Genomic DNA, 16,831 nt, shown 5'->3' with positions numbered 1-16,831 from the left:
TATGCAATGATGCCACTAAGATCTAGATAAACTTGCCCAAAAGACTGCACATTAAGAAGATGTCATAATCTTGACGAAGACGACTAAGACAAAGTCATACAACCAACATTTGGGGAAAAACCCTAAGTGTGAGACAAGAACGTATATATTCTGCTGGCAGCACAGAAAATTGTTGGTCTTTTCAGCTCAAGTTTTTACACTAAGCACTTGGATTACAGCACTGTGAACACACACATTCTTGTCCTTGGTGAAAGCTACAGAATCCAATATTCATAATAGCTCATTTTAGCTCATGACCCTAGCCCTACTCTATAATGTGTGGTAAAAGAAAAGTTCCTTAGGGCAAGTTAACCAATGTAGAGATTGATTTCCTCCAGAAGAAATTTCTGTAACAAGAAGGACTAGGCTTACATCACCCTTTTTGTAAATGCTCTTTAAGTTCAATGTCTAGAAAATAAAATCCAATAGTACAAGCTTGCATGATTTTTTTTTTTTAAGTAATCCAACTAGTAAATGATATTTGAATTCTGAGAATAAATCTGAAAGTCTCCCATTAAAGTGTCCCAGAACAAGGCCTGTGGCACAGGACACTATACACCATAAAAACATTTGAAAGAGGCATCTTATTTAGGAACAGTCTACTGTAGCACAAGCAAAATTATTATGACAAACTGAGTATCCAGCAGAGACTACTTGGTAAATAGAAGTCTTGCGTGTCAGGGAAGATACAACAGCAGAGCAGCTAGTTCCCTCAAATTGCTGCATTAGTGCTGGTAAGATTTCTACATACAGGTAGAACCAGCCACTCAAAACTTGTCATTTTGCAAACAGACAAGATTGGTCTCTACTAAGACTTTAGACTTCTTCACCAATTAAAAGCCCTTAGCACTAATCACAGGCAGCAGTAGAGCGAGTTTCTTTAAGATTACAGGTTTAAAGCTGAACTGATACTTTCTCTGGTGCAAAGAGAACAATTCTGTTGAACTACAGCACTGAAGATCATAAGCCAGCTCACAGCAGTGTACATAAGAAGACGTTTTAGTGTCTCTATAGTAATCCTGATCGTGTTTCTTCTCTGTTCATCGGATGATATATCTGCTAGTTATGATAAACAGGACAACACTAAGCTGATTTTACACCACTCATACAGTGGGCTGGCTCTCTTCATGGTAGAGCTAGACAACGCTTAGCCAGTTGTTCTGTTATAGCTCATCTCTTCAGGGTATAAATAAAGGAGTATAACCCAGCTCCAGACATGGCAACAAAGCCACTGCAGCCTCTGCAGTTTGAGAACGTTCTGGAGAAAGACTTTACTCTCTTTCCCCTTCAGATCTGTCATGTAAAGGCTCATTTACTTGTGGAGATGGGAGAACAGGAGAAACTGTTTCATCCATGCATCCCATGGCAGCTTGTTAGCACACACCTGTTCTCCCTGACTACAGGCTGCTGAGATTGTTGCTGTGGAGAAAACTGTGACAGCTGCTGTTGGTGGTGGAGTGGGTTAAAAATAAGTGAACCACCTGGAAGCTGCTGGAGATTAAAAACAAAAGGCATAATTCAAACTAGGATGCATACAACATTGATAATGACATACTCCTTGAAGGTTTGTTTTCATTTTGAGTTTTTTTTTCTTTTAAAAAATCCTTTAAAATGAATCAGTTTACAATTGCTGTTGTTCGTGAAAAAGCCTAATGGTCAGAAAACAAACCTGCATTAAATTATAGCACAACATTTCCACAGGAAAATACATTTTTATTATTACAATTAAAATAGTAGATATTGTATTGATACCAGAAATGTAAAGGCTAGTCTTCAAAAGTACTGTATATTATTTTCACTTTCAGAATATTTCATGGACTTTTAATCGATGCTTCCAATCAACAAGCTGCAAGGTCTGGTGCAAAAAAAGTTTAACAGTCTTGATTCCTCTCCCTCACCCCAGCTTTAATTGCACTGATTACAGCCAAATTATTCTTGGCTCATGTGAATGGCAGAGATAGCTTGAAAGGATGTACTTCAATGTGGAATAGAATCACACAAATACAAGCATTTTATTTTACAGAAGAGCTCTACTCTGGCAAAACTGCCTCCTGTGCCTGCCTATTTCCATGTTTCTGGAGTGTGTACAGGAGTGGGAGGAGGAAGTAGCAAAGCTACAGCTGATCATTTACAGCTATTAATTTTTTGAAGCATGGTGCAACACTTGTGGAATACTGAAGCTGCAATTCTGTACCTGTAACTTGCAGCTGACTTAGAGATCCAGGAAGTTCACTCAGTTCCACAAATGCTCCTGTTCTGCTTCTAAATGGAGCTCTGACATAATAAACAACTTTTGCTCATGTTTGTGTTTGTATTTGTATGTATGCTTAGTGGACATTTACAGACCTTCTAAACTCTGTATCTTGCATGAACTTCTATTTCCAATACCAGAAACTCTTTAAAGCTATTACTGCACCTGCCTGTGCATGTTAAGCTTGGCTTTTTGGCATCATATGTGTAACCCCTGAGTGATTCTACTGTACTGTTCAAATATTAAAAACTTTAGTTTAAAGAATGATTTGCAATAAAAGCTTAGGCAAATCCTGAAAATATAAGATTGTATTTTAGGATTAATCTTTTGAATTCAAATGTCAGCATTTCTAGATTGTTACTGAAAACTAGCTGCTTTGATGTGAGCTAAGAGTATACCACCTGGTATCTTTATGGAAGCAGCTTTTTCTCTTGTTCTAAGTGTTTTAAATTACCAATTAAAATTTGCAGTAAATGGTTTGTCTGATCAACTGGCTTCAAAGATCTATGGGGGGCAATGCAGTAAGTAGCACTAAACACATCTCAAGAAAGTGAAGAAGATATCATTATTATTGTGTCCAAGTATATTAATTACCTGTAGAAGATTTAAGGGCCGAAGATTTGATGCATTTTTCAAACCAAAGGGGCTGCCTGTTGAAGAAAACATCTTTTTATTAGTAGGAAGTCTTTACTTAATTATATATGTGTATTGCAATTAATACACCTTTCCACTGGGATAATTTCTAAACATCTGGAAGCTGGAAAACTGGAGAGTTTAAATTTTATATTTAATAAAATGCTGCATTTTCTGTAATGTTGATAAGTTCACAGCTATCCAGATTCAAAGTCAGAGAGCTGACTAAATGGAAAGAAATCTGTATCGTTGCTAAACACTGTACCCCATAACCTATAACCTGTTACTGCATTTACACAAAGGTAAATGTGGAGAATATCATAGCAGTTATTCTTCAGTGATTCTTCTTCTGGCTTTAAAGTTTTACTGTTTGTACAGTAAATCCAGAGGGCTCAATGAAGTAACAGGCTCTCAGTTTCTCAATCATTAACAGAAAACAATCCCACTCAAAAGCTTAGCAACTGCCCGCCCCCACCAAGGGCTTCTGGCAACATGTATCAGACTTGCAGAGCTTTTGCCATTATTCCACGTAGTACTCTTCAAAGCCATATTAAAAAAAGATGTATATGTAGTAAGCTATGAGTTGGGTATAGAACAGATACAAACGCTCCACTAAAAAAAGCGGCTGTCAGACAGAATTCCCCAGAGATCTGCCACAGACCTAGCTCAGCTCACTACTCCCATCTGTTATGTGGGTGACACCATGTCAAACTCTGTGATGCTAAATGGCAAAGGTTGATAGTGCTTGAAAGGCCAGAATTAGAATTAAAAGTGATCCTACTGAATTCAAGAAAGGGTCCGAAAATCAATAACATTGAATTAAAAAAAAAGACAAATGAACAAGTACCAAATTGTGAGTAACTAGCTTTCTGTCTGTACAGCAAGAAAGGACGTGAGAAGTTACAGCAAGTCACAGACATATCCAAATCATCCATATCACAAACTACAGAACACACAAAAGAAAAGAACCTCTTCATAGTTTACATTTATAAAACTCACTGTCACAAGATGCTACAGATGTCAAAAATATAAATGGGTTCAAAAAGCAATTAGATAAATCCACAGACTAGAAGTCTAGCATGGGATATTAAGCTCAAAGATCCACATGGATAGCCTTCAGCTGAGACAGTCTCAAAGCTGCAGGTTGCCAGCAGAGGTATGGTTGTACACAAGGGATGTTTCACTTCACACATTTGCCTGGTCTTAAACTCTCTCCTAAGTATCCTCTAATGGCGACTGTCAGAAACAGAATATAAACTGGACAGATTTTTGGTCTAAACCAGTAAAGCCATTCTTACGTTAATGTAATGCTGTTGCAAAAAATACAAATAAAAAATAGGCAGACCTCATTTGGGGAAATGTTAACAGGAATGTTGTGAAAGAGATGAGATGCATTTATTCTGCTGTGCTCCACAGTGGTAAATCAGCCAAGCTCAGGCTTGTGTCCAGTTTTGGTTATCACTTTTTAAGAAGGATGTAAGCAAATTGGACAGTCTAGAAGAGAGTGACAGGATTATGAAAGGTTTGAAAAATACAACCTATCAGAAAGAGAAGACAAATGTGGGACATGACAGCATGTTTGATACTTAGAAGGTAAAGAGAAACAGTGAACAACTATTTTTCATGTCTGCAAGGAACAGGAGAAAAAATAATTTCATTCGTAATAAAGGAGATGCATTACAATTCGAAGGAAATATTTTGTACAGACAATGAACTACTCCAAACACCTACCAAGGAAGACTGCAATCTTCTTTAGAGAAGGTATTTAAAGCCAGTTTAGAAAGCATTGGTTCAGTATGGTTTAGACAGATTTGACTCTGCTTAGCATAAGGGATGGATATCTTGAAGTCTCTTCTATACTTCTGTTTCCATAATCATACATTAGGGTCTTTTTTTGTCTTTATTACTTTTTCAGAAAAAATAAACTAAGAATTTAAATGCTGCTTTAGTGAATATTGAGGCATACAGATTTATATAGTCATACTTGAAGCCAGTAAGGATTTAATTAATTGTCCTACTAGAATAAAGTAGTATCAGTTACAGAATAAAATGCCCTACACATTTAAAAAGTGAAGCCTCTTTCTAAGTTCAGTCATGCCTTTTTTCTGGCAGTCATCATTATCAGCACTGCACTTGAATTTGGAGTTTATCTCAAACTTCCTACCAAGCATACCAAACAATCCAGGTTTAGGGTATGTTTCCCCAGCCTAGCTCCTCAAAAACAATTTCAAACAATCATAAACAGCCTACATGTTCAATAGAAAAATACATACGTTGTTCCTGAGCTCCAGCCACCAAATACACAATCTAGTCACACAATGGCCACTTCTGTCCATTGTTCTCACCATATGTTTTCACGCTGTCCTTATCTGAAGGGCGGCTTTTCAACTTATTCACACTAACCTGCTTGAGAGGCAGACTGCATTGCAGCGGGCAGCGCACTTGGTACCAGACCTCCTGATGGTAAAATGCCACTCAGATTTATACCTGCAGGGGCTATGGCACCAGTGTTGCACCCCAACATAGGGTTTGAACCACTCATCAGTGTCTGTGCTCCACTGTAGAAGAAAGACAACATATCAAACCCAACAGGTACAAGTAAATCTGAGTAACTAAATATTTGCCCTCTGTCTCATAATGAGTAAATAAATTGTTTGCTGTAAATGGGTTTATGGATAAAGCATCAAGGCAGCCTAAAAAAGTCATTATGCCTAGGGTATAAAAAAATACGTAAATCTTTATTCTCTGCATATAATTTTTTTTTCCTTTGGTATAATCTATGGAAAATAAAACACAAGTGGTTCTTTTATGCCAGACATACTGAAAGATCAACAGTCTATAAAATGGTTGTACTATCATAACAAAAAGTTAAGGAACAGGTTTGTGTTCTCTTTTTGCACTATAAAACAAAAAATCTCTAATTAATCAACAGTAATCAACTGCTGAACACCTTGGATGAGTAGTTCAAGTGTCTGATACTTGCATTGAAGCATACTGTGTCTTACACTGACCATCTTATATTGATCACAATTTCATTTAGCTTAAAAAGTAGCTCAGGTTATACCATACAATCTATTTGTGATAGCAGCATTTATTATTTTTTTAAACCACAAAATGAGTTTTAAGGATCAAAGAATGTTTAACTTCAATGTTTGATTAAATTGTTAGAAAACAGATTTGCTGTTTTCTTCTACAGCCTTTAATTCATAGGCACTTGAATATCAAATCTCTTTCCACTTTTCATTTAGAGTGGTCTGCATATGGTATTCCACCTCCTCTCTGATTAACAAAAAAAGTTTTCAAACGTAAAGAGCGAAACCTCAGAAACCACTTTAAACTGAGGTTAAGCCTCGTGAAATCCAAACATATGCATAAAAAAATCTGAAAGCACAATTTTCTTAATAGACCTTTTCAATGTTCTGATAGTAGGTGTCTTATATTTGAGAAATACAAATAGTTTCTAGTGGCTCTTCGCTCCATATTTACAAATGGAATGATCTTTTTGTATTGCAGATCCTGGAAAAACATCTATCCTAACGATACTGGACGGTTCTGTACTACTCCCACCCTCCCCACCCCACCACCCAACCCACGGCAAATTAAGAAACCATCATAACAAAGAACTTACCACACAGAGCCCACTACATTGATGAAGTTAAGTCCTGCAGGGTTTGCCATGACCTGGGTGGAAGTTGTTCCTGTAGTAATGGATGTTACCATGGTGGAAAGAGGAATGGTCATTACAGGCAGTGCCTGGCTCAGAGACATCTGCTGCTGAGCAAATGGGGTTAACAAAGTGGGCTGAGGGGTGAAGCCTGAATCTTGGGGAGTAGGGGTGGCAGAAGGGGTAATAGGAGTTGAGCTCTGAGCATCAGGAGGGTGTGGGGTCGATGAAGGGGTGTTGGTTGGAGTAGGAGTAGATGGTTTAGGAGTTCCAGACCCTGCTCATTGAGAAAAATAAAAAGTGCTAGTTTGTTATAAAAGGCCAGTCCCTTTTGTATAATAAGGTTAATGGAATCTCATTTAGCACTTAAAACTTGCTGCATTTTTTTTAGACTGCAGGTGTTAATTTCTACACGACATGAGTGTTGTAGCACGCACTCATTGTTAAGGATGCAGTATAATGACACAGAAAACCCATTCTCCGTGCTTAATTTCTTAAGCCATACACTGATTTGTATCCTCCATTAAGTCCTTCCATAATTTATCATACATTGAGTCATAACTCCATTCAGAAATACTTAAATTAAACAATTTTTTAGTGATCATTTTAACCTCACTAATGTTTTTGTCCTCAAGTGTTAAACATACAGTCTATATGCACTGCCTGCACAATAGCATTGTGTTAAAAACGTATCATGGAAAACAACAGATTCAACAAAGAACATATATATGATCTAAATTTCATCAGATAGTTAAACTCCCATTTGCCAAATTCTGACTCAGTAAAAATAATTTTTAAGTATTTAAGGATAATACTGCATCTTTAAAAGTTACTATGTAATTCCTTCTGCTTAAATGTAGCATGTGTAGCTATATTTGTTGTGGATGCAGTAAGCAGAGTTTACCAATAGAAAAACAAAACAAAAAACTCAAAAAGCTTGAGGTGTTTTTTTGTTTTTCATTCTTTTTAGCTTTCATGTCCTGCAGAAAGAAAATAAATAAATGTGAATGTCCAGCTGTTGTGACCAGAGCCTTAAAGTAACAACTGTGCGTAGTACACTTACACAATTCATAGCACTAACATAAAAACAGTGCAAATATTAGAAGAAAAATTTTACAGGTTTTCTTTTTTTTTTCTTTGTGCAAAACAAGAAGGCAGAAAAGTTACACCTTTTGAGCTATTAAGATTTTAAATTGTTTAATGCAAAAAGGATATTATAATACTGTGCAGGATACTGGAATGGGCAGTATACAATTATTCATAAAAAATGAAAAACTGCAGCTAAGACTTCTCTTTGTACAAGTCTGTTCACGAAATGTCTCAAGACGCATACATATTTAAAAAAATGTTTAAGATCTACAGCTATGATTACAGTGATCCTGTCAGCGTTAATGAAAATACTTAAACTAGGATGTCACTTATTATTGAAATTTATATTTTAACACCTGAGAATATGGTGCTACCATCATCAGCATCACCATCACACTTGCAATCAGCAATGATTTGTAAAACAGTGTAGGAGTGTTTTAAAAAATCATCTTATAGTTTATTGTATCATCACCTTGGGACTGATCAGATTATATACATACATAGAGATACAACTGCACCAGCTCCTATAACATTTAAAAAATCAGATGCTTAAATTATGTAAAGGCAAACTGATCTAACATACTGTTTTTACACTGGAGGAAAAAAATCTACACTTTGGAATTTTATCTCAAAACATCATCTACCAGCCTTTCATAAAAGAGATCATACTAATTGCATAAAATGTATTAAAACGTATACACAGAGGGTGCATACATATATACAGAAAAAACAAACACAGTTACAATAAACATAAAATACATACAGTGAACAAGAGACCTGCCTAAAGCTGCACAACTTATACAATTTAGGTACACTGTACACTTAAGTTTCACCATTCCACAGGTTAGAAAGTTTATCTCAGGAAGCATTTATGCAAAAGCCTAAGATTTAATGGAGAATTTAGGTCGTGACTCACTTTGTGAAGAGCTCGCAGGCGACATGGCAGCTGGAGAGAGCATGCTAACTTGATTAAGATCCATAGATTGTTTCCGAGAAAGACCAGGAGGCTTGGAAGGAGGAGGAGGAGTTGGGGATTTTAGATGGCCACTTGACTGTTGTGGACTGAAAATATTACCTGAAAAAGCATAATTAAAATACATTATTGTTCTTTGATTATACATTAACTTGAATATTTGTTAGGATACAATTTTATGAACAATATAATCAGAAATCAACAAAATCATCCTCTTTTAACAGATAAGGTATTAATTTTTTAAATTAAATCTTTACTAAAGGGATATTGTGTCATTTTACAACAGGCAGAACACACAAAAAGGAGATGCTCCAAGTCAATAAATAATTACCTGAAGAGCTACTTCCTGAACTTGAAGGTAATTTGATGGGAGGAGGACGGTGTTTTACACCTTTCCCCAATACTGAAGACTGAACAGAGCCTGATATACTTTCTGGCTGCTAGGAGGAAAGAGAAATTAACACTACCACAGCAACAATGTGAGCTTCCACATATTTGACAGAAAAGACAATTCAATTAATCTGTATAAGACTTCTCAAAACCGTAACAAAATTACCTTCAAACATTTCAGAATTTTATTTATTTTAAAAACATAAACCATGATCAACTCTCTTTAGATAAAATGCTTAATGTCAATAAGCAGCTTGAAAGTGCTGGTGAAATTTAAACTGAGCAAAAAATAATAAAATAAAAATAATTAAAGAGTTTCACTTTTCTCTGCAGTTCTGAAATCCTTCTTAGTAATTTTCTCAAATGCAAGAGTCACAGACGCACTTTAAGTAAAAGGACAGTTCAGTCTTACTTGAAAAATTACATCATTTCATTCATTCACCATCTGTATATATTTGCCATTTTCCAACCAATATGGATTCAGAGAACGGGATCAGATTTCCTGATTCTGAGAGCCGGAATTTAAATACATTCAGGAAAATCCTAAATCTGCAGAAATCAATACACATTTTCCCATTGACTTGAGTGGGATGAGAACTTCACTAATCTTCTTAGAGGAAAGGTGCTCTCTTTTTTGTCTCTTCTTATAACCTACTTAACAGGTTCTTTGAACATAAATTAACTCCAGCTAATCAGGTCTGTAGTTCTCAGTCACTCACAACAGACCCTAAATCCATAAATTCCAATAGCTGACACTGTGAAAAGACTCAACAGTGAAACATATTTACAGTCACAGTCTATATATTTTTATCTATAAAGCAGGTATCCCATAAATGAAAGTAATGTCTAAACAAACATACAGTCCATGAACCGCTGAAACTAGAAAATTAGGCTCTCAATATAGTGAACAGAATATTTCAGTGCTGGAGTCTAAATTAGATGTGCATGGGCATTGGTGCAATCAACCTTTTTGGAGAGCTTAGCTTCCACTGATGCTCAGTAGCAAGAGACACTCCCTCTACATGTTTCTAATTGCTTGCTTATAAAAATTAATCTTTTGAGGAAAATTATGAGGATTACTGTTCTCTTCTACTATTAAAAACTGCTTTCTTAATTCCAAAAATAAAGAATAATGCCCAATTCAAAAGGGGACTAGATCACTAAACACAGTAACTTAAGTAAGTCCAGCTTTTGATGGGGGATTGGACAGCCAGATAAAATGAGTCCCAGAAGTACCTTCCGATCCTAAGATATTCTATGATTTTTAAAAATACACACACACACACACACACACACACGTGAATGCATATGTCTGTATGTGTATTCATTTTTTTTTCCTGCAACTGCTGGCTTCTGTATACTGCTGTTCTGGCTGACACCAAGAACTACCTCTTTCAGAGCAATGTTGTCTGCAGTTTAAAAGTACATATTTAGGGGAAAGATATAACAAAGGAAACAGCCCAACAGATACAAAATTCATTTACTAGTTGGAGCCTAAATACAACTTACCACTAGAGTACTGAATCTGACCATGAAAGCCAGAAGAATTAAGTAAAATACAAAGTAATGCCAACAGGCATGAGAATTTGGGAATGCAGAAATTTTTACTGGGTGTATAGATACAAACACAGGCATTTAAAGGTTTTGATGTTGATGTTTGTTGGTTTTTTTTTTTTTTTTGGAAGTTTTCCCCTTCAAACTAAAGAGAAAATAATTTCAATAATTTCTAAAGGTAAGATAAAAGATGTTCAGCTACTACTTCTGCTTCTATGTTTACTGACCTGTAAAATAAAACAGCTGCATTTTACTATACTGCTCTGTGAAAGATTCATCTGAACAAGGGAAAATGCTACTACAAAACCTTGGAGCAAGCTACACTATACACAGCTAAAAAAAAAAAAAGATAAAAGACAACATTGGAACAGTGAAAACAAAAGCGAGTTCCTCTAACTTTTCCAATATACACACTCTGAATGATTATGACAATAAAGCATTTAAGAATTCGTTCAGAATGAAATTTTCAGATTATTTTACTTTTAAATGTGGACAGCAAAAATTATTCTAATAATTCAATAACCAAGTGCAAATAAAAGAAATATATGTCTCTATAAACTCACTTCCATTTCCTTCCCTGGAGAAAGATGACTAAGGTTGATTGATCCACCTGAATTATGAAACATTTTCACCGGACATTTAGCTTCATTTTGTACTAACTCCTGATACTGGTTCACCACTCTGAAACAAAAAATCAGGACATAAAAATATTAACAACTTTGAACTTCTAAAGTATATGTAATCACATAATTGTAGATACTATAGCCATATATTATATATTTTATACATAAGGGTATATTATTTAAGTATATATCTACATAAAATAGAGATGCATGTATATAAAATATATCTATATCTCCATATATCTGTCTTTCCACTTTATGTTCCTGGGCTCTTTTCCTAGATTTATTCCTTTTTAACTTTTCTTTAAAATATTGTTGTTTTTTTTCTAATGCAAAATAGTTTGTTTATGTAACAAGCTTAAGAAAGACTCCCTTGGAGGAATATGCAAGTCAGTAGTTAGAACAGTTCCCTTCCCAAAAGCAATTGCAGTTCTTTGGGATGTCAGTCAGTGGGGATCCCATTCCCTCCACATGAGTCCAGAATCTTTTATCAAACTGTGTCCTCTGCTTATGCTCCCTGTGGAACAGTCAGTCCTCCTTTAACGTGACATCTATGTCAGATAAGGACTCTGAAAGAAAGGGCTGAACTAGGAAGTCCATACTGAATGTACATCCAAGAATCAGTTATCACAGCAGAAGTGATCAAACTTTCTACCTTGAACACCAGGACAGCCAGGCTAAGCAGCAGTGATGTATCCAGGAATTTAAAGCATCAATAGCATCAAGTGAACAAGCTGAAAATACTGTTCAACCAAATCAAATAATATATCTCTACTAATTTGAGAGAACTAAGTTGAGGGAATACTGTTTCATGAACATGCGCAGAATATAAAATGTGAACTTGCAGACTTGAAAATCAGGTTGAAGACCTGTCAGTTGTCGCTTATACTCTGGCAGACAACATCAATGAAGAACCGCTGGAATATTTCCATTAGCTTACACCTAAATGCAATGAACCACGCTGTATTGTGGTGTAGCACTGATTCACTATGCTGCTACATGACTAACGCAGGCATAAGCAAGGGCCTGAAGATACATGTCAGAGGAAAGGGTGCAGTGCACTTTTCTCAGCAATTAGGTTTTAGACTGCCTTAAAATCAGTGGAATTGGAGTAATAAAATGCCATTGTCCGAGTTCTGGCTAGGATAGAGTTCATTGTCACCTGAGCTGGGAGGGGAGCTGGAGCTGGTGGCACCTGTGGCTGGGGCACCCAGCTGGGATAGTTTACTAATTAGCCAGCAGCTGGGATAAGTTTACCCAAACTGGCCAAAGGCCTGTTCCATCCCATGTGCCATCATGCTCAGTATAGAAGTGAAGACAGTGCTGGGAGGAGCCTCCTGCTGCTTGGGAGGCAGCTGGGCATCAGGATCCCTGGTGAGCTGTAAATTACATGCTGAAGTATTTTCTGTTTTGTTTCATTCTGTTGATCTCTTAAACTTTTTTTTTTTTACCTCAACCCATGAGTTTTGCCTTCTTTTCTTTACCAATTCTCTGCCCAGTCCCACTGGAGGGTTCGGGGAGTGAGTGAGAAACTGTGTAGCTTGGTGCCAAGTGGGGCTAAACTATGACAGCCATATACTCAAAAAAAAGTGGTCCTGCCATCCTTCCTTCTCTACTGTTTCTTCTTGTCCTAATCCCTGAAACTCAACTACTTATCCTGATAGAAGGATACATGCAACCCAGTGGCAAACATGATCCAGAATTCAATCCCAGTCAAAACTAGACCCCTCCATTATTGTTGTTTTCATTTTCAGCCAGCCCATCCCCCAGTGCAGCTTACAGTACAAAGAGCAAAAGCCTCTATCATCACAAAGGAGTCAGGAAAGAATATAAGCAAAGTTTCTTAATCAAAACTATCAACTAAACCAAAGAACATTATTATTGATTTTTGACGAAATCAAGGACTCATCTCCCTGCCAGACACATAAGAAGAGAGTAGGAAGGTAAGAGCTATGTTATGTACATCACCTCAAGGTCTCCTATAAAGGCACAAAATCACAACTGGCTTTGACAGAGATTGCTTTTTAAAGGTTCTGTGCTCACATGCACAAAGAAACACAGGTATCTAATGTGATGCACACTGACACAAACATCTAAAGAAATACTTATTTTGCTGCCTCAGTTACCCCAGAATTGCTACTCCTAACCACTCTACAACTGAAATACAATGAAAAATTGTTTTGTTACTTTTGTTACTTTGTTACTTTGTTACTTTTGTTACTTTTGTTACTCTAAGAAAACAGAATTAAGTAATGCACAACACATAAAAATAAGTTCTGTAAATATGAAGTTCTAAATTACACTTAAAGTTCAAGTGAACAACTTCAATGATTGCTAAGTTACACACAAAATGTCAAGATGAAATTCCTGCTAAGTGCTCTCAGAATTTTATTATTACCTGTGTAATCAAGAATAATTGTGCAAATAACTGTAACAACGTGCTTGAAATTTAGGTAGTGAGACAAGCTCTATTCACATATTTGCTTTCCTCTATTCCTTCTTGCTTGCTTAATATAGAAACTGCACACTATATCCTACTTCTTGTTATGATAATTAACTCCTCTTATTTTCCTTATCTGTGCTGCATCTGTTTCCGTAACCATAACATTAGCAACCATAATGGCTAAAAGGAACAAACTTCATTAGTTGGCAAGAAGCTAAATGGTTGTACATACTACATTAATTTACCTTTCAGCATCCGTCTTCGAACCAATAAGGAACCTGAAATATAAAATGTATGACACATTTTCCGTCATGAATTGGACTAAAAGAATATGTTTTTAAAATCACAAAACTTGGAATGAATGTCAATGCTGCCCTTTTTTCAGACCTGCTGAAAATACAAGAGATACTGTAACCATTTAATGGACTGAATATTACTTAGTACTTGAAATACAAACTTGGCTTCATAACTATATCTACAATATACATACATGGTCTAATACGGTCTCCTGTAAGAGTAAATGACCTACAAAGCAAAAGGCAGAACATGGAAGTGTTGTATTTTATACTTTCAAAAAAACTGAAGTGAGTAACTGCTACAGAATTGCTAGTGAAAATGACCTACAAATCAACATATCAGTACGCTCACACCGTAATATAAACGTAAGCATCCTGTGGGTATGTCAAAACCAGCCCTATCGGTAATATTCAACAAACATTCAGTTCTATTGTTTGATTTCACTTACACAAATTCTGATTCCTCACAATTTTCCAGAACTCCTAGATAAGCATTTCTCTTTTATGGAATACTTATGTGTTGCAAACTTATTACTTCAGTGACTTTTTTTTTGTAAACACTACCGACCTTTTCTGCTTCTCTAGCTCAAACCCCACCATGGTTTTATTTAACAGCAGAACAACAAAACTGTCTTCTGCACCTTCCACTTCATATGACATAGCTTGATAATGAGCAAGTATCCAAGTTTTATTGAACTTCAACTCGTAATGTCTTAAAAAAATAATGGACTAGAGTAATGATTTAAAAAAAACTTGAGGCATCTAACACCAATGAATCCTTTTAATTCCCAGCCTTATTACACAACTGTAAGCTAGCCCTGCCTGTTCTCAGAAGATCAGTACTAAGTATGCATGCTGATTTTGACTGGGATAGAGTTAGTTTTCTTCATAGTAGCTAGTAGCTAGTACGGGGCTATATTTTGGATTTATCAACACCGTTTAGAGATGTTTTCATCATTGCTGAGCAGTGCTTACACAGGGTAAAGGCCTTTTCTGCTTCTCACACTGCCCTGCCAATGAGTAGGCCGGGTGTGCAAAAGAAGCTGGGAGAGGACACAGCTGGGACAGCTGACCCCAGCTGACCAAAGGGTTATCCCAGACCGTATGACATCATGCTCAGCAATAAGAAGTCAGGGGAAGACAAAGGAAGGGGGGACATTTTGAGTGATGGCGTTTGTCTTCCCAAGTAACTGTTACGCATGATGGAGTCCTGCTTTCCTGACACCTGCCTGCTGATGGGAAGTAGTGAATGAGGTTTATGATGCACTAGAACAGGTTGCCCAAGGAAGTGTCTGAGTCACCATCCCTGGAGGTATTGAAAAGACGTGCAAATGTGACACTTAGGGACAAGGTTTAGTTGTAGACTTGGTAGTATTAGGTTAATGGTTGAACTCTGCAATCTTAAAGATCTTTTCCAACCTAAATGACTCTAAGATTCTATGAATTCCTGATTTTGCTTTGCGTGGGTGGGCAGCTTTTGCTTTACTTCTTAAACTGTCTTTATCTCAACCCACGAGTTTTCTCAGTGTTACCCTTCCAATTCTCTCTGCCAGCCCACTGAGGGAAAGGAGTGAGTGAGCACTGTGTGGTGCTTAGTTCCCTGCTGGGGTTAAACCACAACAGTATGGAAATAAGCAGTAAACAGAGAGAAAACATCCTGAGTATTAAGATGATCTTAATAAAAAATAAGATAGGAATTACATACTAGACAATAAAAATAACTTTCATTAACAGAACTAAAGTTTGCTCAAGGTCACTGTTGCTTGCCTTACTGAAATTTATATGGTCTACTTTGCTGCGCAGGTTCCTCCATACAAACAATCTGGTACACACTACAAAAAGAGCCAAGAATAGAGAATCTTTGTAGATCCATAACCAACAATAGCAGATTCAAAACAGTTCAAAATGATGAAGTTTCTTAGGTGCTCATGTTTTTTTTAATAATTTTTTTTAGCTTAAATTTCTCTGCATAAGGGTAAATATAATATAATCAAGTATTAATTTTTTCACAGCATCAGGTAAATTTTGACAGCAATCAAAATTACGAGTAACACAGAAAAGAGCGCTAACAATGTCTCACAGTGTCTCCACAATTTGGTTGGCCTGGTTGTTTTTGGTTTGTTTTTTTTTTTTTTACAATGTATCTTTAATATAAATGAACATGCAGAGTTAACATAAAAGTATATTTAAGATATGATGGTCGAACACATTTTGTTTTGGGTTTTGTTAAAGTCATTTTAGGTTCATTACCTGAATTTTTCAAACAAAACACTTAAGTCAGATTTCTAGCTCTGTGGTATTTTTACAACTGAAAATTATAAGTAGAATCATAGAATCATAGATCCTATGTAATCTAATGTGTTCTAAGTAATGTTTGTCTTCCTTCATCTATGAGATCACAGCACAGTTTAAAAGAACATGTAACTTACTGTGATGGAGTTAATACGTTGTCATTTTCCTCATCACCTTTGAGAGTCTGAATTTTACCATAGTACAAGGGATTGCCAAGAGACTGAAAAATGGTCAGTTTTGTTTTTTGAAGCTGATTACCAACTTCACATTCAAATACATAATCATCTTTTATTTCCTAAAAAGACAAAAGAAAATAACCAAATAAGTCTTAAACGATAACAGAAACAGCTAGTAAAATATGCCAGTTCTACACAATAGTATAAGAAACACTAAGAAAGGTAAGTAGCACTCTATAGGAAGGTGTGCATTATCTAAAATGAAAGTGATTTGAGAATAAGTTATCTAAACGGATGAGAGGAAAAAGCTTATCATCTCTTAAAAATACAAAAATACTGCAAACCCTAAACAATCATGTTAGATATGGGAAGAAGATTGGGTAAACATATATAGAGACAGTTTTATAT

General features: G+C 36.1%; 1 protein-coding gene across 11 annotated transcripts in view; it reads right to left on the bottom strand.

The window, feature by feature from the left end:
* Positions 1–16,831, bottom strand: part of SUPT20H (SPT20 homolog, SAGA complex component) — a 38,628-nt gene that overhangs the window by 2,838 nt on the left and 18,959 nt on the right. For 6 of the 11 annotated variants that reach the window (XM_086771952.1, XM_086771947.1, XM_086771948.1 and 3 more), the window contains 8 exons: positions 16,385–16,542; positions 13,905–13,937; positions 11,157–11,274; positions 8,981–9,089; positions 8,593–8,751; positions 6,552–6,864; positions 5,327–5,481; positions 2,885–2,940 (listed from right to left, as the gene is read on the bottom strand). In XM_086771952.1, coding sequence (XP_086628078.1) covers positions 2,885–2,940; positions 5,327–5,481; positions 6,552–6,864; positions 8,593–8,751; positions 8,981–9,089; positions 11,157–11,274; positions 13,905–13,937; positions 16,385–16,542 — 1,101 coding nt within the window. Of the gene's footprint in view, positions 1–2,884; positions 2,941–3,888; positions 4,418–5,326; positions 5,482–6,551; positions 6,865–8,592; positions 8,752–8,980; positions 9,090–11,156; positions 11,275–13,904; positions 13,938–16,384; positions 16,543–16,831 lie in introns of those variants that run through there. The other 5 variants (XM_086771950.1, XM_086771953.1, XM_086771944.1 and 2 more) reach the window with 4 other exon arrangements.

Source organism: Chlamydotis macqueenii, chromosome 1 (assembly GCF_036417535.1).
Source record: "Chlamydotis macqueenii isolate bChlMac1 chromosome 1, bChlMac1.mat, whole genome shotgun sequence".
Lineage (NCBI taxonomy): Eukaryota > Metazoa > Chordata > Aves > Otidiformes > Otididae > Chlamydotis > Chlamydotis macqueenii.
This window is presented reverse-complemented; position numbering and strand designations above follow the sequence as displayed.